Source organism: Bos taurus, chromosome 24, assembly GCF_002263795.3.
Source record: "Bos taurus isolate L1 Dominette 01449 registration number 42190680 breed Hereford chromosome 24, ARS-UCD2.0, whole genome shotgun sequence".
Taxonomy (NCBI): Eukaryota; Metazoa; Chordata; class Mammalia; order Artiodactyla; family Bovidae; genus Bos; species Bos taurus.
The window spans coordinates 61,991,755-62,016,785 of NC_037351.1; the positions used below are offsets into that span (position 1 = coordinate 61,991,755).

General features: G+C 41.5%; 1 protein-coding gene across 3 annotated transcripts; it reads left to right on the forward strand.

Annotated features, from left to right (window-relative positions):
• The first annotated feature begins 1,005 nt into the window (after positions 1–1,005).
• On the forward strand, positions 1,006–23,977 carry SERPINB7 (serpin family B member 7). 3 transcript variants are annotated; one of them, XM_024984243.2, is made up of 8 exons: positions 1,006–1,098; positions 4,674–4,859; positions 9,858–9,908; positions 10,488–10,604; positions 15,319–15,436; positions 18,617–18,759; positions 21,553–21,699; positions 22,848–23,977. In XM_024984243.2, exons 1-8 carry the CDS (start codon positions 1,039–1,041, stop codon positions 23,244–23,246), a joined length of 1,221 nt encoding a protein of 406 aa, XP_024840011.1. In that variant the 5' UTR covers positions 1,006–1,038; the 3' UTR covers positions 23,247–23,977. The 3 variants fall into 3 exon arrangements, with proteins under 3 accessions (XP_024840011.1, XP_010799074.2, NP_001192689.1); XM_010800772.4 differs by having other exon boundaries at positions 1,008–1,098; positions 10,485–10,604; NM_001205760.2 differs by lacking the exon at positions 1,006–1,098 and having other exon boundaries at positions 4,692–4,859; positions 22,848–23,246.
• Positions 23,978–25,031: the final 1,054 nt, after the last annotated feature.

Below are 25,031 nucleotides of genomic sequence, written 5' to 3' on the forward strand. Positions count from 1 at the left end.
CCTGTGCAACCTTGTTCTCTCTGGAGTTAATCATTTTACTTTTTCTTATTTTTTGTTTTAATGTGTTCATCAGTAACATATTCCTCTTACAATGGAGGTAGATACTCTCCATCTTGTTCAATATGTTCAAACACATCTGTCCCTCTGAGAGGATATTCGTCTTAGGAGACTTCAAATGGTCAGGATATTCCACTTTAGAATGAAAACATACACTGAAGATGAGGCTGGGAGGGTAAGAATGTATAAATAATGTGTAACGCAAGGTCTGAGACACTGTGGGGACTTCCCTGGAACTCCAGGGGTGAAGACTTCGCCTTCCAATACGGGGACTGTGGCTTCATTCCCTGGTCGGGGAGGTAAGACGTCACAGGTCTGGTGGCCAAAAAACCAAAACATATACCAGAAGCAATATTGTAACAAATTCAATAAAGACTTTAAAAACGAAAAATGGTTCATAGCAAAAAACAAAAACACAAACCAAAAACCAACAAAAACCACTATGTAGAGTAAAACCCTCTTCGTTCTGAAAGAGTCCACTCACCTACTTCCCCTGAGCACAGCAAACCCTCGGGTCCCGGCCAGAGCAACGTCTCTGTCGCACTCTCTCTGCCCTCCAGTAACTTGCTTTCTTCTCTTCTCTGGACTGCCTGCTGCTCCTCCACGACAGCTCTACTCACTGGAACACAGCTCCTCAAAGGTGAGGAGCTGAACAAACACAGCACGAATCAGTGAGTGCATATGGCAAGTATGCCATTCCATGCCCCAAAATACCATTCGAACCACCATATACCATATGAAAGGACTGCGCGGGGCTCACATCAAATTAAATAAATTTCATGCTAGGCTTGGATTCATTAGAAAATATCTGTTTTGACTGTTTTGAATCCAGTCTGTAGCTAATACTCTGCACACTTCTTTGAATTTGCACTATAAAGTGCCTGAACATAACTCCATTTTAATTACATTATTTAAAATTATCATGATCATTACAAAAGGAAGTAGGGAGTGTCTGAGTCAGAGGCTTTATATTTCAGAGTAATGCAAGACTCTTTCAGACTCATCCAACCAGTGGCTAACTTCCTCTATGAAGAGAGTAAGGTAAATATTTCCAAAGCTCAGAACTTAAAGTCTGGCCAGACAGCTTACAAGAGAGAGACAGAGACAGAGAGAGACACACAGAGAGACAGAGAGAGAGACACAGAGAGACAGAGAGAGATAGAGAGAGACACACACACAGAGACACAGAGACACAGAGACACAGAGACAGAGAGCAGTGCGGGTGGGGAGAGAGGGCAGTGAGTGCGACTCTGCCGAGAACCCGTCCCTCAGCGTGGCCCTGGGTCCACCCTCCTTCCAGCTTCTCTGTCTTGGGGCTCGTCTGCAGCCGCTTACCCTGGGGTACCGAGGATAGGGGCGCCTGCCACTCAGAGGGCATCCAAGACCACCCAACACATCACGTCCCATCTTGGAGAAGAGAAACAGGATAAGGGAATTATGGACAAGTCTAAAATTCTATATTTCTGATGTTCTTATTTAAGGCATTATATGTTGGCGTATACACATTCTTGACATTAGAATTGAATTCTGGTTTAATTGTGTATCTCAACTTATTTGATTAGGAATTTATCAAAATTTTAAAGTATGTTTTTGAAAAAAATGGAAAGATTTGAATGTATTACATTTGACTTACATGATAAGAGTAAAAATTAAGTCTGTTCAACTGTAGTTTCAATTTTTTCCTCTATGTGTACTTTAGTTCAGTAAAAACAGGAGGCTTTTTTCCCCTCAGTAATGTACCATGAAACATGGTTACTTTTTCTTGTGCAGACAGAATTATCCTAAGAAGAAATAATATTTTGATCAAACAATAAGGCACACAATTTATCAATTTGATATAATAAGCTTAGATTCATGAAATATTTTCAATATAATTTCATGTTTTACTGAAAGTGTTTGTCCCTGGTTTTTCTCATGCTTTAAAATTTATTTTTCTTACTTTTTAATTAGACTTTTAAAAAGCTTTACTGAGAACATATCTATTCTTTTTGGTCTGACACAAAAAGTATGTTAACAAAGAAAGCAAGGAATAAAAAAATTTTCAAGTTGAAATGTACCATAAGTAAGTAAATAGGCTTCAGTCTTCCCTGGACTTTGACATCCTTAAGTTTGCTCTTTAGGATTTAAAGACCTTCATAAGTATTTGATTCATGTTAACTTGAAAATTATAAATTAATTCCATATCTATATATTAGTTTTGTAAGTATTTTTGCAGTTTTAGTGAAATAAAAGATTAATTTAAAGTTAAGTTTCTGTATGATTTAAAAAGAATTTTCCTTCGTTGCTGCACCTGGATAGTGGCATAGTGGGGAGCACCATGCTGATACCTTCTTCTGTAGCTTGATGTAATTAATTTTCCTCTTCAGTTTAGTTATTTAACTGGGACCCAAATCACTGGGCATTTGTTGATGACTTGTTTACATTTAATTATATTTTTGTGTGTTTAATTTTTTAAAAAAGTTACTGGAAAAAGAAATTATAGGAGAAAGAAAATCAGTTTTGGTAGCATGTTAATTTTCCAATATTAATTATATGTCATCTGATGGAAATTTAGGGTGAAAAACAAGTAATTCAGCCATGTATATTGGTACTTATTTGCCAGTGGGATTCAGTCTTTGTATCAGATGAGGGGAATGAAACTTACTTTCATTTCTGGAAACTACAAAGCACTTGCATAGAGAAAAAGAAAAAAACAAAAGCAATGATGTGCAGTGGAACATACTTCTTGGCATTTATTTGCATAGAGTATGAACATGTCTGTACGAGTACATTTAACTGTATATTACCTAGAGCAGTTTATCATTTTAAAAGCTATTGCTTGAGAATGACTAGATCTAAGAAGCTCTTGGCTGATGTTTCTCTGTAACGATTATTTATCTAGTATGGTTTCTCTGCCACAGAATTTACCTAAGCCCTAAAAATATGTACTTAATTGTTTGAATGAACACATTCTTGTGTAGTTTCTCTTCTCTTCAATACGACAACAGTTTTGTGAAGTCAAGAGGATGACTAAAAAATTAGAAAATAAAATTTTGTGGTTAGTGCTTTTTTAGAAACTGATTTAAAGAATAATTTTTAAAAACATGAAACGTCCCTTTCCCACCTAGGGGTAAAATAGTAAAAGTTGCATTTATAAAACAACAAGAGCAGTTGGGACCTGATTGAGGAAAAATATACTGAAGAGTGTGTTTTTGTATTTTGGATTATGAAATTACCAAATAGCTTTCAGACCCCCACTGGACCACTCAGGTAGGTCCCTGAAGAGGATTTGTATCAATATGTTAATGTGCCCACAATGCTTTATTAAATGTAGTTTCCTCTGTAAATATTTGGAAAGAATTATTATGGTTTTGCTTTTGAAGTTACTTTCCTAAGAGTGATTACTTTCATTTAAATACTATGATTTTTTGGCAATCAACATGAAGTCTTGAAAATTATTTGAAGAGAGAGAATGTAACACACAATTTTTCTTCCTGAAATATAGTCCCTTGAATAGACTGTCTAATGTAAAATTTGTTTCACTGTAATAACACTTCTGGGGCTTCCATGGTGGCTCAGCGGCAAAGAATACACCTGCCAAGGCAGGAGACGTGGGTTCCCACCCTGGGTTGGGAATGTCTCCCCGAGAAGGAAATGGCAGACCACTCCAGTGTTCTTGCCTGGGAAATCCCATGGATAGAGGAGCCTGGCAGGCTACTGTCCAGGGGGTCGCAGAGTAACTAAACAACGACAGCAACGACAGCATTCCTGCTATATTTCAGCTTAGAAATCTGGGAGATTTGAGAAATAGTAGGCCCTAGAAATGTGTTTGCTTGGGACTCAAGACAGAATTATCAAAGATCCCTGAAGCTGGAAGTTCCACTTCCAGGAACAGTGAGACTATGCCTGGTTGTGAATATGAGAGCACAGGCAGAAATATAGAAACGTCGTGCTAAAAAAGATCAATGTTGTTTTAAAAAGGTATCATAATATTGTTGCCAGAAGAGAGTCTTAGAGCTTTGATAGCAAGAATACTGGGCCAAAAGAACTTTTTCTTTTTATTGTGAGTTATTTGATAGTTACATCCAAGGTTGAAGAAATGAAGCCTTGGACTTAAAAAAACGAATGAATATAAAAATCATATGTAGACCACCATGTGTAAAACAGACAGCTAGTGGGAAGCTCCTGTACAGCACGGGAGCTCAGCTTGGTGTTCGGTGATAACCTGGAGGGGTGGAACAGGGTCGGTGGGAAGGAGACTCAGGAGGGAGGGGATATATGTATACCGACAGCTGATTCAGGGCTTCCCAGGTAGTGCTAGTGGTAAAGAACTCTCCTGCCAATGAAGGAGACATAAGAGATGCAGGTTTGATCCCTGGGTCAGGAAGATCCCCTGGAGGAGGGCATGGCAACCCACTCCAGTATTCTTGCCTGGAGAATCCCATGGACAGAGCCTGGCGGGCTACAGTCCATGGGGTTGCAAAGAGTCAGACATGACTGAAACGACTTAGCATGCACATTATTGTACAGCAGAAACTAACACATCATTGTAAGGTAATTATACTCTAATTAAAAAAAGAAACCCCGTAATATCCACAGAAAATGTACTCGGAGCTCTTTCTTTTCTCCTTCTCTAGGCTGTACTCCGTTTCACCATGGCCTCCCTCGCTGCAGCAGACGCGGACTTTTGCTTCAACCTGTTCAGAGAGATGGACAGCAGTCAAGGGGGTGAAAACGTGTTCTTTTCCTCTCTGAGCCTCTTCACTGCCCTGGCCCTGGTTCGTTTGGGTGCGAGGGGTGACTGTGCTTCTCAGATTGATAAGGTCAGTCTTGATTGCATCACCAACCACGACTTTTGTAATTGATCATCAGGGCAAACAGTTTTTCCCAAGAGAATATTGCACTGCAATGGTCTCATGTAAAGGAAGACCTCTCAGTGGACCCCGTCCAGGGGAGGAAAGAATGCAGCTTGCAACCCCTGCTCTTTAAGCTGGAACCTTTCCAGAACTGCAGCTTTGATACTGTGCCTTAGTGTGGGTTTCAAAGTGTGTTTCCCATGCCAGCTTCACCTGGAGATCTCAGGAGGAATGTGGAATCTTCGGATTCGGACCTACTGAACCAGAAACTAGGGGATGGGGCCTCGCTTGAGCTCTGATGGACGTTCCAGGCGCACATGAAAGGAGAGAGCCTCAGCCTGAGTGATGGCAGCTCAGTGGCAAAGACCCTGCTGCCAATGCAGGAGATGCAAGAGACCCGGTTCAATCCCTGGGTCGGGAAGATCCTCTGGAGAAGGGAATGGCAACCCACTCCAGTGTTCTTGCCTGGAAAATCCCATGGAAAGAGGATCCTGGTAGGCTACAGTCCATGGGGTCACAAGGAGTCAGACAGGGCTGAGCATGCACGCACACCTGAGTAATATGGATGAGAAGGAAGAGCTAGAAAGAAACGCCAGTGAAGTCCTAGCTTAGGCACGGTGACCTGCCCCAAATGACATAATAGTGCAGCCTGGATGATCACAGCCCACCAGGATGCTTGTCACATTGTCGCCAGCATCACCTTCCCCACCACATTTAGAAACAGCTTATTAACTCACTCCTGCCCACTACCCTGAGCGAGACTGCCGGGAGGCAAAAAGCTCATGGTTTCTCTCCCTTCTCTCAGGAATTTGCCATTGAAATTCAGTGGCTCAGCAGCAGGTGAGATACCAGGGCCCAGGTGCATGTTGAAACTTCGATGCCCAACCTTCTGCCCACCGGCCCCTCCCATTATTTTAGTTCATAAACCAGTGCAAGAGGGACAGGATCCCTGCTGTGACCTCTCACACTTAAGTACGTGTTGAGGGCTATTTGTGCAGTCAGGCAAGCTGGAAAGACTTGTTTCGCTCTCTGGACTGCTCCACCAGTAACTGATGCTAGGGAATAACAACAGACTCTAAGAATGCTGCTGTCCCAGAGCTGGAGTGGTTCCTAACTGGTGCGCTGAGCACCTCATGCTAACGCAATGATAACAACAGCCAGCTGGGAACTCCATCAGGGTCAGGCTCCGGGATAAGCTCTTCGCGTATCTTATTTGATGCTCACAGTAACCCTGGAGTTGGCATCATTTCCCCGGTTTTATGCAGGGGTTGTCACATCATCTCTGTGCTAGTAAACTCAGGAAGGTCTTATTCTAAAGCAGAGTTTCTCAACCTTGGCTCTACTGACCTTCTGGGTCAGAGAATTCTTTGTTGTGAGGGGCTGTTCTGTGCTTTGCAGGAGGTTTTGCAGCACCCCCAGCCCTTTCCTTTTGGATGTCATCCGCACACCTCTCCCCCATCGTGAAAATAAAATGTGTCCCTGCTGCTGCTGCTGCTGCTAAGTTGCTTCAGTCGTGTCCGACTCTGTGCGACCCCATAGACGGCAGCCCACCAGGCTCCCCCGTCCCTGGGATCCTCCAGGCAAGAACACTGGAGGGGGTTGCCATTTCCTTCTCCAGTGCGTGAAAGTGAAAAGTGAAAGGGAAGTCGCTCAGTCCCTCTTAGCGACCCCATGGACTGCAGCCCACCAGGCTCCTCCGCCCATGGGATTTTCCAGGCAAGAGTACTGGAGTGGGTGCCATAAAAAGTGTCCCTAGGCACCACCAAATATCCCCAAGAGGAGGAGCCCTAAAGTCAGCAAACTGAAAGGTAGCTCAAAGTACATTACCATAAAGCTTCACTTATCTTGAAGTCAATATTTTAATAAATACAGGTATTGGCTTTGGAAAAATCAATCTAACAACTAATAAAAAAAGATTTCCATTCATTATTTAAAAAACATAATGTTTCAGAAGCAAGTGAGTCTGTTTCTGGTACATCCACATATTCTCAAATAGCCGATCTATCCAATGGTGACCTTGGGGAATTTTTTTTAAAGACAGCTACAGGAAATTTAAAAAGTTAGTCTGACAGAAATTTTGGTCAAAAAGAAGAGAAGATTCCTTTCTCTTTGCTAAGCTTCAGTTAATTAAGTTAATTACTAGGTTGTTTTTATGAGGTAGTGAGTCAAAGGTTTAGAACTCAGAGGAGCAGACACCATTCAAAATGTTTTTCCACAAAGCCATATATATTTTACTAAAGATAGCATTACATAACAATCAATATGACTTTCAGAATTTTCTCAGCCTTCTCTTGGTTAAATCTTTCTCAAAGATGATAGAAATGGACCCTCCAACTTCCAGGGCTTATTTTAGAAAGGAAATATGCAACGGGGCTGCCCAAGTTCAAGTTCAGTGAACAAAAGCTGGCTAGAGCTTCTTTCCATCTCGTACTGAGGTGACTGACTATACAGACTTCCTTTGCAACTTTTCCTTTTACAGTTCTGGGGGTGCTGAGAGGTAAGCTTTTACCACGAGTGTCACAAATCAGTCAGAACTGGAAAAACAACTCTTGGTGACCCCATGCGCTGCAGCCCACCAATACCTCTGTACCTGGGGATTCTCCAGGCAAGAACACTGGAGTGGTCGCCTTTCCCTTCTCCAGGGGATCTTCTCAACCCAGAGATCGAACCCAGGTCTCCTGCACTGCAGGCAGATTCGTTACCATCTGAGCCACCAGGGAAGCCCTATAATAACATAATCCAAGTAATAAAACTCATTCTTTTGTTTCCTCCTCTGGTAATTACAAAATAAACTCCATGGGAAGGAGGGTCCTTGTTGAACCTTCCTTTCTTAGTGACAAATTAGCAATTTCTTTTGAGATTTTTTTGTTTGACGTGGACCTTTTGTGAAGTCTTTACTGAGTGTGTTACAATATTGCTTCTATTTTATGTGTTTTGGCCACACACGAGGCATGTGGGGTTGTAGTTTCCTGACCAGGGGTGGAATCTGCAGCTCCCACATTGGAAGGGGGTGCCTTAACCACTGGACATTCAGGGAAGTCTCTTAAATTGGTAATTTCAGTGTTCTGTCAATGAATCACAGTCACAGTGAAACTGACCACAAAACTATGAGGCAGAATTACGAACCCTGGAATATTCTAGTCAACTGGATCAGCTGGGAAGAGGTAACCACAATATCCTTGAAGGCCCTGAAGGATGAGAAAGGGTGTTGATGCTCTTCCTGCCCCACAACTGCCTAGAACTAGGGGAAAAATGACACCCAGGCTTCCAGGCATAGTCCTTGATGTCTGTAAAGACCCCATTTGTGAATAGAACTAATGTGTATATCAAATTTGCCTTGTAGACTTTGCCTTCTCTCTCATTCCATCTCATAGTATCATCCTAGATTGAGGATGTAGAAATTGAGGTTAGGTTCCAATTCTTTGTGGCATTTTAAGACTAACATGATACTAGTAGCCTTTATAAGTTTTCATATCCCTTTCTGAGCAGTTCCATTCTCCCCAAGCCAATATGATGGTGCTATAATTAGGGGTCTGAGGCTTTGAAGTAGAAATCCCTCACAGAGGCCCTGATAGCAACATTGGTTTAGTTAAATTCCCATACGTGTCTCTTTACCCTGCATCAGAACAGACCTTCCAACCGTCTCCCTACTCCAACTCCTCACACACAAACAAAGCCCAAAAGGTCCCTCTAGGCAAAGCTACATCTTTCTACAGAAAATTCAACCAATGAGATTCTGAGAGTCACAAACTGAGACAATAGAACAAATCCACCATTGCCTGGCAGTTATTTAGATCTTTCAGACGATTGGTCGGGGGAATATAAGATAAATGCTGCTCCGCGCACTGCCCACCCGTGCCGAGGAGGCAGGATGCACTCAGTCTGTCCCAGACAGCTGCACGAGTGATTGTCACACGCATGGCACATTTTATTACTTCCTATTAATGGAGTTGTTTTGCATTTCAGATCCCAGAGACAGAGGGCCTGGAAAAAGGCAGATAAAGTGTAGTAAGAAATCAAGATGGGCATAGGAACAATTATTAGAATAATGGGGTTATTGAGAGCCATGCTGAAAAAGGAAACCCCAAACTGCTTAATTTCAAGTAATTTTTTTTGTTTGTTTAGTCACTCAGTCATGTCCAACTCTTTGTCACTCCATGGACTGTAGCCTGCCAGGCTCTTCTGTCCATGGGATTTCCCAAGCAAGAATATTGGGGTGGGTTGCCATTTCCTTCTCCAAGGGATTTTCCAACTCAGGGATCAAACCCATGGCAGGAAGATTCTTTACCACTGAGCCACCAGGGAAGCCTCTCAAATAATTGCAGGATCAAAAATTATATCTAGCAAATCCCAATTTTGCTTCCTATTTAATATTTGTTAGATACTCAATAACTAGTTTTCCTTTTTATGTTTTTATAATGTCTTAAAAATTATTTATTAATTGGTGGCACCAGGCTTTAGTTGTGGCACTCGGGATCTAGTTCCTTGACCAGGAATCAAGCCTGGACCCCTGGCACTGGAGGTAGAGAGTCTTAGCCACTGGACCACCAGGGAAGTCTCTTGCTTTTATGTCTTGGTGTATATGTAGTTAACCCCAATCTTGCCTCCTGTTTCATTAAACAAAGTTTTCTTTTTTTTATGAGACTATTTTTGATTCTGGTTCAGGTTTAATCAGTGAGTGATTATTAAATTGATCCCCAAGAATGAGCAAACCAAAATTATTAGACATATTTCACTTTGTAGCCATTGATTTATGAATTCTCCCAGTTTGTGATACTTTCCCCAATGAATAGTCTTGTTCTAAACACATCAATAGGACAGTTGCACAGTTCATTGCCGCCCTATGTGCTAACAAACAAACTCACAAACACAGCCACCAGCAGTGACATCTCCACTTTATTTTTTATTAGTTCTCTTCCTGTTTGCCACTACTTGCTGACTGCTTTCCTTGTTGCCTGTTTACAGGTGCTTCACTTTAATACCTTCTCAAGACATGGAAACTCTTCTGATACTCAGGTAAAGACAATATGTTCTTCTAGAGAAAGAGACTGTAAGACTCAATTTAGAAAAATCCCCATCTCACTAATATATTTCTATTTTCTCTCCCCTTTAAAGCAAAGGATCATGTCTGTTTCAGATTTCTGTATTGTGGGTATTCCAGATACAATTTTTGATAATTTATTTGTAAATTATCAAGTAAGCCAATATTTTACTTACATGTTAGCTAAAATTTGGCAAGATAGCATGGAACTAAATGTTTGCGTTTTATGCTTTGATATTCACAGTCAACTTACATTGGTAAAATGAATTATTTAGTACATGCATTAGACAAATTCATTATCTTCTGTTAATAGTTTTATTTTAAGGTTATTTATTTATTTCACTAACTCCTTTAATTAACTTTGATCACAGACACTATTTTGAGAAAAAGGGTGAAAATTTTACATGTATGTGACATTGTTTCCTGCTTTAATAAGCATCATTGCTTTTAAATTCTTTTATGATAATATTATACGTGATTTATTTCATGTGTAAAAAGAGTAGACATATCTTTGCAGCCCAAGAATAATTTTTTATAAATCTTTTTAACAGCAGCCAGGACTCCAATCTCAACTGAAAAGAGTTCTGTCTGATATAAACACATCCCACAAGGATTATGACCTCAGCATTGCCAATGGACTTTTTGCAGAAAAAGTATTTGATATTCGGAAGGTAAGTGCAGGCTCCTATGTTAGATGGTTATTTCTGTTATGAACCTGAGTCTTGCCCAATTTATCATATGAATAAAGGCTTGCGCCTTTCCATGGGGCCATACCAAGGTGATATATTGTTTTCCTGTCACTATTAATTAGGTTCCCAGATGCCTTCTCAATATTATCACTTTATTTCCAAAGTACAGCTTTTCTTCACCTGAGTGAACACATATTCAGGGTCACTAGATTGACATGCTCCAAGACAGAGAAAGCTTGTCCACTGGCAGTGATGTGGAGTTAGAATTGGGGTGGGAGGAGCAGACAGTGCATTTAGGGTTGTCTATGGGCAGCAGAGAAAAAGCCTATTCACTTTTCCTTTGAGTTTTCTGTCTTCTAGGGCAGTTCTTCATCCCCAGTGCCTTCACCTCCCTTTTTTTTTTTCTCAGCTATGCCCTTCCATCTCTCCTGCCAGCAGTTACTTATCTTTTCAATAAGATCACTTATAAAAGGGGGCTTCCCCAATGGCTCAGCTTGGAAGGAATCCACTTGCAATGCAGCAGACACAGGAGACATGAGTTCAATCTCTGGGTCAGGAAGATCCCCGGAGTAGGGAATGGCTACCCACTGCAATTTTCTTACCTAATCCTATGGACAGTGGAGTCTGGTCGGTACAGACATGGTGTTGCAAAGAGTTGGGCATGACTGAGCACGTGGCACACACTTATAAAAGAGTTCTTGGTAAGAGACATAGTAAGGCTGGCCAGTGGTAGAATTGCAGCTAAGACTCAACACAGGAGGTGAATAACTTGAGGCTAGTAGACTGATTTCCCTCATCATGGAATTCTCCTCATTCAAAGGCCAGCAAGTCCTAGAATGCACTCTTGCATGCTGGTATGCCTGACCCATCATTGCTATGACAACCAGAAGCTGGTAGTATTGTTTAAGCAGACACAGTGGCTGCGATTCTCTGGGGGAAGTCTGTTCTCCCTTTTAATTCTCCACGTCTCACACAACTATAAAACTCCACTCCGTGACGTCTCTGGGCTGGTCTCCGCTGGCATCTTTTCCAGCTCTCTGTGTTCCGCCCAGTCATTAATGCTTTGTCTGTCTGTCACCCACTCAGATTCTTTGCCCTTTCCAGCACCACTCCCGAATTGTTTGGCAACATGTCAATTATGAAGCATTAGGTCACTTTGCTTTTAATCCTCCCAAAGGTATCCTACACAAGTTTTACAGGGGCCACCATGATGTTCAGCCACGGTTTGAGTCTCAATTCCACAGATGCTGTTATCTTCCTGAGGGACCCTCAGCCGTAGCCTGGATGTTGATGAGTCTATCATGGTGCTATTTATAGCATCTTGTTTTTTGTGTTCCTTTTTCTGACTCTCCTTGCAATGCACCCAGAAGCACAGTAAAGGTGAGGTCTAATCAAGATCTTCGAAAACAAGACAGCTGTTTTTTTTTTTTCTCTCCCAAACATTTATAAGTATAATAAGTTATTCTAAAAACTACTTTTGATTTAAATGTACCTATCATCAAATTTCAATCAGATAGATCAGTACAAAGATAGATAATCTCCAAGCTGCTTACATTTCTTCTTATAACACTTTTAACTCACATTTGAGTATGGGTTCAAATAAGAGGATACATATTCCACTAGAATTGATAAAGATAATAATATGTAAATAGTCTCTGTGTATGGTATTATATGAAAGTATGGTATTATAGGAGACTCAACCACTATCTCTGACCCCATGTTCCCTCTCCTCCCCCAATCCTTGCTAAATGTGCCTTGGTTAGGACCGCTGTACATGTTATTCCATACCTGATTCTGCCACTGTTTTGAATAAACTCAGTGTCCCTATGGAAGATTCTGCTTCCACAGTTTCCTGACCTTCTCTCTACACCACTATAGATACCTGAGCCACACCCTGCAACTCATCAACGACCTGAAGTCTACAGCTCCGGTTTTCCAGTGTGGTCACAGCACCGCGTGCGTCTCATTCTTTCATCACTGCTCCACCTGTTCTTCAGCTGCACTGAGCTATTCATTCTCTTGATCTCTCGACTTTCTCTCAGCGTATCAGCTCTCTCCTTGCCTAGCTTTATTCCTACACTGAACTGCTCTCAGCCATTCCTTCCCCATTCTCTTCCCCCAACAAAGCCCTGAGTTGGGAGCAGTGCCGTGACTTCACTCACAGTTGTGCCTGGGCTACAGGGGAATGCTTGCGGGAAGCCTGGAGGTGTGCAGTTACCACCACGGCGTGGCGGTCTCCCTGCCGTCCCGGTCAGACGTTCTTCGTGGGTCCAACAGCCAGCTTTGGTGTTTCATTCCTGACGGCAGTTTCTGAAAACTCTCCTACTTCTCTCAGATTCCCAACAGCCCCTTACTACCACCATCACTTTCAACTGAAGGTCTTGTCTTCTTGACAAAGAAAATAGAGGCGGGATTCATATCCCAACCCATTTGCTGATCTTTCCCCCTCTTTCCATCAATTTCAGAGGGAACAGTTTTCCTAAACGGTCAATTCCTCCACTGCTTTCTTGCCTCCTACTTCTTCCTTGGTGTTATCTTTCCAACAATATTCTTTATTGGGCTTTTACTAACCTACTTTCTTCTTTCTCATAGCATATAAATGTATGTACAAGGTACCTTTTTTCTAAAGTTTTTTTTTTTTTTAAAGCTGCTTAATGATTCTCCTTCCCATCTTATTGTTTCTCAGACTGAAAATGTAAGCTTGAAAAATCCAGCTTAATGAAAGAGTAATATGTATTCTCGGAGTCCATTTACCCCCCTTTTACTCCTCAATCCACTGCAATCCGGCTTCTATGTTAAATGCTCCCCTGAAATCCTTTTTTATGAAGTTGACTGCTGCCTTCCATGTAGACACCTAAGCTATGAACACTTTGCAGTTTTTATCTTATCTGCCTCTTCATAGTATTCAACATGAATGATGTTCCCTGAAACCTTCCCCTCTCATTGTTTTTATGGTATTGATTTCTCCTGGTTTTCTATTCAGTCTCTTTATTTCATCTCAGTCTCTTTTGTTTATATTCGTTCCTCCAGGCATCCCTAAAACACTAGTGTTCTTTAAACTTTCTGTCCTCAGCCATCTTCCATTTTCAGTTAACTTTCTTACCCAAGGAGAGATCACGTGTTCAAAACGTGTGTAGTTCTTTAGCCTTGTTCTCCCTGCCTCTGTACGCTCTGTGGCTGTACCTGCCTCCTGCCAGTCCTCAGGCGGGCACCTCCAGACTCTCATGTACCACCCTTCCTGTCCTCTGACTTCTCTTTCTTCTGTGTTCTCTCTCAGTGAATTTTCCACCAAGTATTTGGGTCAAATTTGTCTTCTCCTTTTCCCTAAGCTTCACAGTCCATTAGTGAAGAAGACTTATTAGGTCTTCCTTCTGCTTTTCAAAAGAAAAGCTATACTGAAATAATCTGAAACTTACAGAAAAGTTGCAAGTATTATGGAGAAGAAAAAATTTTTTTTCCTGAACCACTGGAAATCCCTAATCATATTTGAAGTCTTTGGTGTAATCCTACAAACAGTGAGATTCTCCTACATAACCACAGTGCAACCATCATAACCAGGAAATTCACACTGTTAGATCATTACCAGCTAATCTTTAGATCCTTTTACATCTAATCAATCATCATTACATCATCCCATAGCAAAATAACTTACTTCAGAATCGTGCATTGTGTTTTGTTGGTATGTATCTTTAGTATCTTGCAATTTGGAACAGTTCCCTAGCCTTTTTTTTTGACTTTAAGGATCTTGACACTTTCAATGATTATTCATAATGTCCAGTTTTAGACTAGTTATATTTTAGAATGTCCTTCAGTGTGATTTGTTTGATGTTTCTTCATAATTAGAGTCATATTTTTTTCCAGCTGTATTGAGACATAATTAACATATAACACTGTGTAAATCTAAGGTGTACAAAATGTCAATTTGATACTCTTATATGTCGTAAAAGTCTTCCCTGGTGCTCAGACGGTAAAGAAACTGCCTGCAATGTGGAAGACCGGGATTTGATCCCTGGGTCAGGAAGATCCTCTGGAGAAAGGAATGGCAACCCACTCCAGTATTCTTGCCTGGAGAATCCCATGGATAGAGGAGCCTGAAGGGCTACAGTCCATGGGGTTGCAAAGAGTTGGACATGACTGAGCAGCTAACACACATATGTTGCAAAATGGTGATCACCCTTTCTTTAGATCACTCCTCCATCTGATTTGATAGAAAACATCACGGGTATTGCTTTATTTTCATCATATTATCCTTATTGGCCCCTGGCAGGATTTTGATTAATCCTGTTGCTGACAGTGTTATCTTTGATCACTTGATTAAGGTGGTATCTGCTAGGTTTCTTGAACAGTTTTTCAATAGGAAGAGAATGACACAAACAAGGGGCAAGAGGTAGGAGGCCCCTGAAATATTCATGGTGGAAAGAGTGGTGAAGTTAAGGGGTGGTATCAGCCACAAGCCCTGCTGATCTCCCCCAGTGCATTTCAGTGTGCTTGCTCTGCAATTTGACTTCAAGTTCCCCAGTCCTCCCTCCCAGCCTATTTCTTCACCTTTGATGCAGGACGTAGTCCTTGAGTAAGGTAGTGGAAATGAGGGGACAATTTCAAATATATATCTCTTATGGTGCTTAGTTGGTGGTGATTTGTAAGTACAAAAACTGTGTTTATTACTTATAGAGCTGTATATCATTTATATTTATAGGACTATATTGAGTGTGCTAAGAAATTATATAATGCCAAAGTGGAAAGAGTTGACTTTACAAATGATGTGGAAGATACCAGATATAAAATTAACAAATGGATTGAAAATGAGACCCATGGTGAGTGCAATGCCCTGTTTATCTGCAAGATTGTCAGTTATATGTGAATATCGAGAACTCCCAATTTTAAAGTTGGGAGTCTTTTGTACATATGAGAAACTGCTCCTGCTTACCAGAAGTAATGATTGCTGTTATTTAAAATTGCTCTAGTTGTTGTCCAGGGAATTCCTAGTTGGCACAATGGTAAAGAATTCACCTGCCAATGCAGGAGACACAGGTTAGATCCCTGGGCTGGGAAGATCCCCTGGAGGAGGAGATGGCAACTCACTCCAGCATTCTTGCCAGGAAAATCCCATGAACAGCGGAGCCTGGTGGGCTACAGTCCATGGGTCACAAAGAGTCGGACACGACTGAGCATACACACACATAGTTTTTATGACGCTCTGTCAAAAAAATAAATTTAATTTTAAATTCTCTTCATTTTCAGAATTGTGTATCTGGCAATGGTGGTTCCTTCCACAAAAAAGCATATTTCTTTATTGACAAGTCTCTTTCCAACTGAAAATGAAGTTCCAGCTAATGGTCTGGTTTAGTACAAAACAAAGAAAGAAATCTATTTATTGTTTCCTTAGTCAATGATTTCAAAGCTGGTCATTTCTTTACCTAAGGAATGGCCTTGACTTATACTCTGAACAATATATACATATTTGCTGTTTGTTTCTGTTTCAAAAACATGAGACGCGTAACTTGCTCCTTTAAGTGCAAACATTCAAAGGCATATAATTATTCCAGGAAACAAGAATACAGTGGCTCAGTTTTGCTTTTGCTCACTCATCATCATCACTTCACTAGAGTTAATTTGACCATTAGCCACCATGTATTTCAAACATACTCTTCATAAATCAAAAACTATGCAACCATTTTCTAATGCTGTTCAGTCGCTCAGTTGTGTCCGGCTCTTTGCCACCCTAAAGCACGCCAGGCCTCCCTGTCCTTCACCATCTCCTGGAGTTTGCTCAAATTCATGTCCTTTGGGTTGGTGATGCCATCCCACCATCTCATCCTCTGTCGTCCCCTTTCCTCCTGCCTTCCATTTAGTGTTAAAGTATTTTGGTGTATCAGATTACTAGTACCTTTCTTTATTTGGAGCAGTAATTTATTTCCCTTTTTTCCTTTCTCATGCAAATCTATGTATAATTATTCTCACTGTGATGAGGGCATGGACTCAATACTTATTTGGAGGAACACTTCAAAATGATGCCAATATTCCAATAAACCTACCCTGGTCTTATTAGGTTTTATTCCTCCTCCTCCCCGCTCCCTCCACCCCCTCTTCAATCCTATGCACACTGCCAGAGTCATCCTTTAGAAAGGCAAATCTGATCCATCATGACCATGTCCTCTTTTGTGTTTTAGTGAATCCTGAACAATGCTTTTCCATCGCCTTCAAGATAATAAAAAATTCTTATCAGACTTTCCAGGCTCAATTATCTGGCTCCTGCCACCAGCCTTTCCAATCTTACTCTTCCTATTGAATCAGAATAAGTTAGGATTTCCCCAAATACAGTCAGCTCTTCGAAGCTTTCAAGTTTTGAATAAAGAGTCCCAACTTTATGGAAATTCTCCCTGGCCCTCACCTTGCCCTCAGCTCAAGCAGGTGGCCTGGCCATAGACACTGTGTTCCCAGCCCACGCTGAGCACAGGGCTGTGACCCCAGGATGCTGCAACTGCATTAAGGTGGTGCCCCCACTGCACTGGGCTTGTTAATATAGGTTCACAGGGTCAACACACAGCGAAGCCAAACAAACTGAACCATCAGTTTGGAGCAGAGAAGGTTCACTGCAGGACCAGCCAGTGGTCTATGCGGTGGACCCAAAAGCCCCGAGCTCCCGGAAGAGTTTCAGCACAGCATTTTTAAAAGCCAGGGGAGGCGGGGAGTTGCAGAGTGGTGATCAGCTCATGAAGAATTTTCTGGCTGTTGCTGAGGCACCAGGGTGGTGTCGCAGAGGTTCATATTCTCAGGCCTTAGGCTCCAAGAGGCCTGAGGCTATGGGCTCCTGTGTTAGGCACTTAACATCCTCCAGGGAGGTTTTTACATCTGCAAGACAACTCAGGAAATGTGGGCATGCTAAGTCCCTTCAGTTGTGTCTGACTCTTTATGATCCCATGGATGGTAGTCCACCAGGATCCTCTATCCATGGAATTCTCCAGGCAAGAATACTGGAGTGGGTTGCCATTTCCTCCTCCAGGGGATCTTCCCGACCCAGAGACTGAACCTGGCTCTCCTGCATTGCTGGCAGATTCTTCACCATCTGAGCCACCGGGGAAACCCATTATATTCCTGAGTCTCCTGCTTCTCTTATATTGGCAGGCAAATTCTTTACCACTAGTGCCACCAGCAAATGTGTATCAAATACTATCATCCAGGCACTTCAGGAGAAGGCAGTGGCACCCCACTCCAGTACTCTTGCCTGGAAAATCCCGTGGATGGAGGAACCTGGTGGGCTGCAGTCCATGGGGTCGCTAAGAGTCGGACATGACTGAGCGACTTCACTTTCACTTTTCACTTTCATGCATTGGAGAAGGAAATGGCAACTCACTCCAGTGTTCTTGCCTGGAGAATCCCAGGGATGGGGGAGCCTGGTGGGCTGCCATTTATGGGGTCGCACAGAGTCAGACATGACTGAAACGACTTAGCAGCAGCAGTAGCAGCAGGCACTTCAGAGAGGAGCTAAAGAAGAGGTTATGGGGGAAGGTCTGCCCAGGGAAGACCCCATAGGATCCTGTTCAGTATCTAGAATAGTGCAAGGCATTTAGCAAAAATTTCATGAACATGGAATTTAGAAATTAGCCCATTCAATGAAATGGTCTTAAACTATACTTGGAATGCTATGGCCTCAAATAAATGAAGGCAGTTTGGTGTCTATGAGTAGGGAAGGTCTCTGAGCATTGTCTTCTTGGGTCAGAATCCTGCTTTATGTGACTTTGTACAAATTACTTTTCTATGCCCTAGATCTCTCAACAGGCAACAGAAATAATAATAGTGCCTTTCCTACAGGGATTTTGTGAGAATTAAACCAAATATTGCACATAAAGCATTGCACATGGAAAGTGCTGGACAAAGTAATTGATCACAGATTATTACTAATATCATGATCATTTTAATTATGTGATAAGAAAAATATTCATCTTGTCTTTAGCTTTTTAAAATTTACATTTTTTCCCTCAATTTTTCAAAAGGCAAAATCAGGGATGTCTTTCATGAAGGTACCATAAGCTCATCTGCTGTGATGGTGCTGGTGAATGCCGTGTACTTCAAAGGCAAGTGGGAGTCAGCCTTCACCAAGAACCAGACCCAAAGTTGCCATTTCAGATCTCCCAAGGTATGGAATTCTGTTTAATTTAGGAAGATTTTTGCCAATAATATGCCTTTACAGGGCTTCCCTAGTGACTCAGACAGTAAAGAAATCACCTGCATGTAGGAGACCTAGGTTCAATCCCTGGGTTGGGAAGATCCCCTGGAGAAGGGCACAGCAACCCACTCCAGTATTCTTGCCTGGACAATCCCACAGACAGAGGAGCCTGGCGGGCTACAGTCCATGGAGTCACAAAGAGTCAGACATGACTGAGAGACTAATACTTTCACTTTCACACAGTAATCTTAGTATAGTAGAAACATCAAAGACTTTGTAGTCAGACATGCCACGTTAGGGTTCTTACCTTGCTTCAGAGGAATTGCCTTGTCTTAGCACATGAACCTTAAAACCATAGTCTTTCTCACAAGTAAAACCAAGTGATTCCATTAGTTCACCTAGAACATTGCTTTCAATACTTTGGTCACCTGATGCGAAGAGCTGACTCATTGGAAAAGACCCTGATGCTGGGAAAGATTGAGGGCAGGAGAAGAGGATTACAGAGGATGAGATGGTTAGATATCATCACCAACTCAATGGACATAAATCTGAGCAAACTCTGGAGATAAAGAAGGACAGGGTAGCCTGGAGTGTGGCATTTCATGATGTACAAAGAGTCAGACACGACTTTGTGACTGAACAACAACAACAAATTCCTTTCAATCCTCAGTTTTTCATGTTGAAGCATAGAAATTCAGATTTAACGTTTAAACATAGTTTTATTTTTAAGTGGAAAATGCTATTGAAATGTTCTTTCTGCATCTTTCCACATCAGAAGTTTTAGACACAGGAGTGCTGAGAGCTCCTGGAAATCAAAGATGACTGATAAGTGAGGAGATGCGCAGTAAGAGGTTGTCTAGCAGGCCGTGTCTGTGGGGAGAGGAGCGCTTTGGGTGGAAGGAGAAGAAACTTGAGCACAGAGTAGATCAGACTCCAGAAGGACTTGGAGTTTGGTGGCCTTTAGCACCCGCATGGAGGGCGGCCAGCCCTGCTGTGTGTCCCTAACTGCAGGGTCCTAAGGAGAGCCCAACTCGGGAGCAAGTCTATAATGTAGGTGCCTCTATGAGAACACAGAGAGGGGCATAGAAGTATTTTGAAAATCCTAAGTGAAAAAACTGAAACCTATTAACTCCTAATAAACCATAACTCTGTCTAATAGAGATGTTAGCTGTGTAATTGCAAAATGAAGCATATTAGACAGTCCCAGAATTGTAATGGGGCTTCCCAGGTGGGGCTAGTGGTAAAGAATCCACCTGCCAATGCAGGAGATGCAGGAGACTCAGGTTTGATACCTGGGTAGGGAAGATCCCCTGGAGGAGAGCATGGCAATCCACACCAGTATTCTTGCCTGGAAAAATCCATGGACAGAGGAGCCTGGTGGATGGGGTTGCAAAGAGTTGGATGTGACCGAGTGCACACACAGAATTTTAATCACTGGGGCTGACAGTGTTAATGGTATTTGGAAATGAGCTTTTATTCCCCATTCTTTCCTTCAACTCCTCTGGTAGACTGCATTTGTTAACTCGTTTCCATGAATGAAAATGAAGCATGACTCTTTCCTGCAATGTCTGTGGGGTTTTGTTTGTTTGTATTTTCCTCCTAAATAATGGCTTATTTAAATAAATATGAGTATGTGCAAATAAAATATCTGTAAGTATAAAGTATAATAACATTGTTTAAAATAATCTTCGTGACTATATCCCTTATAATAGAGCTCTAATATATAGCTTATAATATAATACGCTGTAGAATCTATATCACTTGACAGCTTTGGTTCCATCCAAAATTGGTGAAATCACCCTTTTGTTAAGAAGTCTGGTTTCCATCTTTCTCCAGCATAACTCAGCTGTGGGAATCTTCCCTGCCCTAGCTTGGAAATGAGACTTTGCCGCTCAGCCCCCATGGCTCCAGACTCAGTGAGAAGGCACCAGCCTGTCTCACTAGGAAGGCGCCTTCTTCCTTTACTGTATCATGGGTGCTCTTTCTGGGGTTTGGATTCTTTGTCAAAAAGGACAACCTTTCTGGAGGAAGAAGAGCCCATAATTGAAGCATAAAATTTATCTGTCCTCCTCTGTAGGATATTCTTTCGTAAAGGGAGATTTTATAGAAATACTGAAAAACTTGCAGGATCACAATATCTTTTAGGAAAAGACAGTTTATTATATCTCTATTATGTTTCTAAATCTAGAAGTGATATCCTAAAGATAAGAGATACTGTGTTTCCCTCAAGTTAATTTGTCAAATATTTCACAGGAATTAAAAAAAAAGCTTTACAACACCCTATTATTAAACTGTACTTTTTATAACACTTGCCTGGATAATACTTCAGATAAGAAAAAAATCTATAGCAATCACTTGAAATTATAATGCTATTTAATAATTATTCATGACATGATATAGACATTTTCAGATAAAACGCTAAATGCAAGGCAATGCTCCAAGTGTTAGCTACAGTAAGGCACACAATCTCGACAACAATCCTATGCAATAGAGGCTGTGTCTACCTCCATTACAGAGATGAGGTGTAGAGACATAGAGCAGTGAAGTAACTTTCCCAGGGTCACACAGTTGGTGAGTTTAAAACTCAGGTAGTTACTCTCAGAGTCTGGTTTCACTCGAGATGTGGACCGGTAGGACCGCCACTGGCAGCAAGCCGGGGAAAACCCACTGGAAAGAAAAGCCCGCAGCAGTGTTCCACTGCATTTGGTCGATACATGAAATAAGGAGGGCTTTAACTGTTTTTTTCAATGACTTGACTTTCAGTGTCCTGGGAAAGCAGTGGCCATGATGCATCAAGAACGGAAGTTCAATTTGTCTGTCATTAAAGATCCATCCATGCAGGTTCTTGAGCTCAGATATCATGGTGGTATAAGCATGTACATAATGCTGCCGGATAATGACCTGTCCCAGGTAAGTTACCACTGTTGATCTCATTGCTGGGGAATAGGAAGATGTCTAGGACCCTTGATTGTGTTCTCATCCATCAGCTTCAAGATTTCAGGTTGTCAGAATTAGTCACTCACCCATTTGTTCATTTATTAGTCCAAGATTTGTAAATAATGCTCATAAGAAAACTTTTCCCATTATAAATCTGGAATAATCTATGATCAATTCTCAGTGTTAAGGAGTTGGTGAGTTCAATTTGTGAGTCACTTTGGGGCAGCGTGTTGGAAAGATATATGTGGTCCCTCACTCTGTCACTAGGGGCTTCCCAGCTGGCTCAGTGGTAAAGAATCCACCTGTCAAGCAGGAGACATGGGTTCGATCTCTGGGTCCGGAAGGTCCCCTGGAGAAGGAAATGGCTACCCACTCCAGTGTTCTTGCCTGGAGAATTTCATGGACAGAGGAGCCTGGTGGGGTACAGTCCATGGGTTTGCAAAGTCGGACACGACAGGGCACACACACACGCATGCACTATGTCACTGAGGGTCCAGGCTGTGCATCTTGGGCACATCTCCCTACATTGTCTTGAGTTGCAGTTGTCACACGTGTGGAGTAGCAGGGTCATTTGTATCCAAATCTTCCAGTGTGGGCGCCGCGCTGGGGGATGCTGATCACACAAGCCCCGAGGCTACAGCTCGGGTCTCCTTGCTGTCGGCTACCTGGGGTCCCATTGGTTTACTTCTACAAGTTGCGCAAATGTTATTTTCCATGTCTTTCATGAGGCAGAAATGGTCAGGAAACACTGATTCAAATGACTGCTGAGTTCCTTTCTCCCTCTGATGATCTCTGATTCCCAAATTCCTTCACTTGCTCACTGTTCCACTTTGTCTATATATGTTAATATGTGGGCAGAGAACAGAAGTGCCCTGAAATATCAATATAAATAAACCACACCTTGTCATAGCAGAGCAAATTAAACATATGATTCATTCAAGAGTACTTGAACCATTTGTTTTAATCATTTCCCATTTCCAGACTCCCCTGGCACCCTTCCACATACTTACAAGCAAATATCCAGGAGAGAATTGTTATGGAAAACCATATACCTCTGAGGCTATTGTTTCATCTGTTTCTTAACCATATGGTTCTAAATTGCCTTTTAACTATTTCTACAGATTGAAAACAAACTGACTTTTCAGAATCTAATGGACTGGACCAATCCAAGAAAAATGAAGGCTCAGTATGTCGAAGTGTTTCTACCTCAGTTCAAGATAGAGAAGAATTATGAAATCAAGCACTATTTAGAAGCCCTAGGGCTGACAGATATCTTTGATGAATCCAGAGCTGATCTCTCTGGTATAGCTGCAGGAGGCCGTCTGTATGTATCAAAGCTGATGCACAAGTCTTACATAGAGGTCACCGAGGAGGGCACAGAGGCCACCGCCGCCACAGGAAGCAACATTGTGGAAAAGCAGCTGCCCGAGCCCAGTGTGTTCCGAGCTGATCATCCATTCCTGTTTATAATCAAGAAGGGTGACAGCATCTTGTTCAGTGGCAAAGTCTCTTGCCCTTGAAACTACAACTGGTTTTTATTAGAATAGAAACAACACATCAAGGAACCACCACAAGGAAATAGATTTAAGTTTAATTGGAAGCATGTGATGACCCCTTTCAGTTTACTTCCTTCTAACATTGATCAGCAGAAGATTTGGGTGATTTGACTTGACCTGGTTGATTGTCCTGATCTTGCTCTTAGCATTTCTACCACCATCAGGCCCGCCTCTTTCTAATTTCATCGTCTTTCTATCCACATTGATTTCTGCCAGTCTTCACTATAGCCACTTGCACAAAGATCTGGGTATACTATCTGGGAACTGTGGGATGCTCTACCTGTAATGTTAGAGTAGTAACGTAGAAGCAGCCCTAGGGATATTTTTTGAGACTATAGTTATCACAAGTATTCTAGTTTCATTGCAAATATCTAGGAAGTAGATCCAGCTGCTGGAAATAAGTGTCAAGGATAACTTTTCCTTGCTGAGCTAAGAAGACATCAGAATTTACTTTTAATATATCTGATTTGAAATTAGTATCTAATCTAGATGCTAAAAATTATGGACTTGGCATTGGGAACCAACAAAATAGTTGGTCAATAATTTTGACTTGATATCTTTCAGCCTTTCCTTGATAGAGATTTGATGTGTACATAGTTTTTCAAATATTAGTGTCTTTTAACTTTTTCCAGTTGTTGTTTACAGCATATTATTTCATATGCTGTATAGTTTTTTTTTCTCTATTTATCAGAATAAAGAAACACAAAATAATTATACCGTGTGATTGTTTTCCCTGGACGAATTGTGGGACTACCGGCACTGTTCTCTAGGCCAAGCAAGCAATTAAAAGAAAGAATGCTTTTTTAATATAAAACTGATTTGGTTAATGTTGCTGTTTTATTACACGTAAAAGTTACTTTTACAGATACTTACATAAGCAGATCATCTAATTTAAAATTAAATATTAGGATTTAAATTCATAAGGTTACACAATTTGCATATATTAACCCATAGTAGTTTTATTGTTGAAAAACCTGACCACATTCATGTTCTTTGTGGAGATCTCCACTCAGGCTGACTCACAAAACACATCATGTCCACACATACTCATTTCCACCTCCATCCGTGGCTCCTTGAGAGCATTCTGTGTTCTGCTAAACACACACCAAAGGGATGATGTCTGAGGTGAGGGGAAGAGCATCCTTGGAGTTTCTATTTCTAAAGGAGCAGAAAGAAGCTTTTTCTCACAACTCTTAATAGAAAGGAGGAGAAATATCCTCATCACCTTCATTATCATCATAATCATAGCTTATTTACTTTACTTTTTTAAGACTTTTTTTGATGTGAACTATCTTTAAAGTCTTTATTGAATTTGTTACAATATTACTTCTGTTGTTTATGTTCTGGTTTTTTGGCCTTGAGGCATTTGGGATCTTAGTTTCCCAATCAGGGATCGAACAGTCACCCCCCTACGCTGGAAGATAAAGTCTTAACCACTGGACCACCAGGGAAGCCCCCCACCACTTACCACTTACAAAATGATCTCAGACCTCATCTCGATTCTCCTTACAAACCTGTAAGGTTGAAATTATTATTTATCATTGTTATTCTCATTTCATAAGGAAAATAAGTTTCATAGACATTAAGCAACTGCCAGAGATGATTTGTGCTCTGTCAAGACATGCCTTGGACTTCAGTGCAAACCTCACTGTGCCTTGGCTACGCTGAGTCTTCTCATCTCACATTCTAGCACCTCACATGGCTCACCCCTTCTCTAGCATGCTTACCGATTGACGCCAAGTGTCTCTG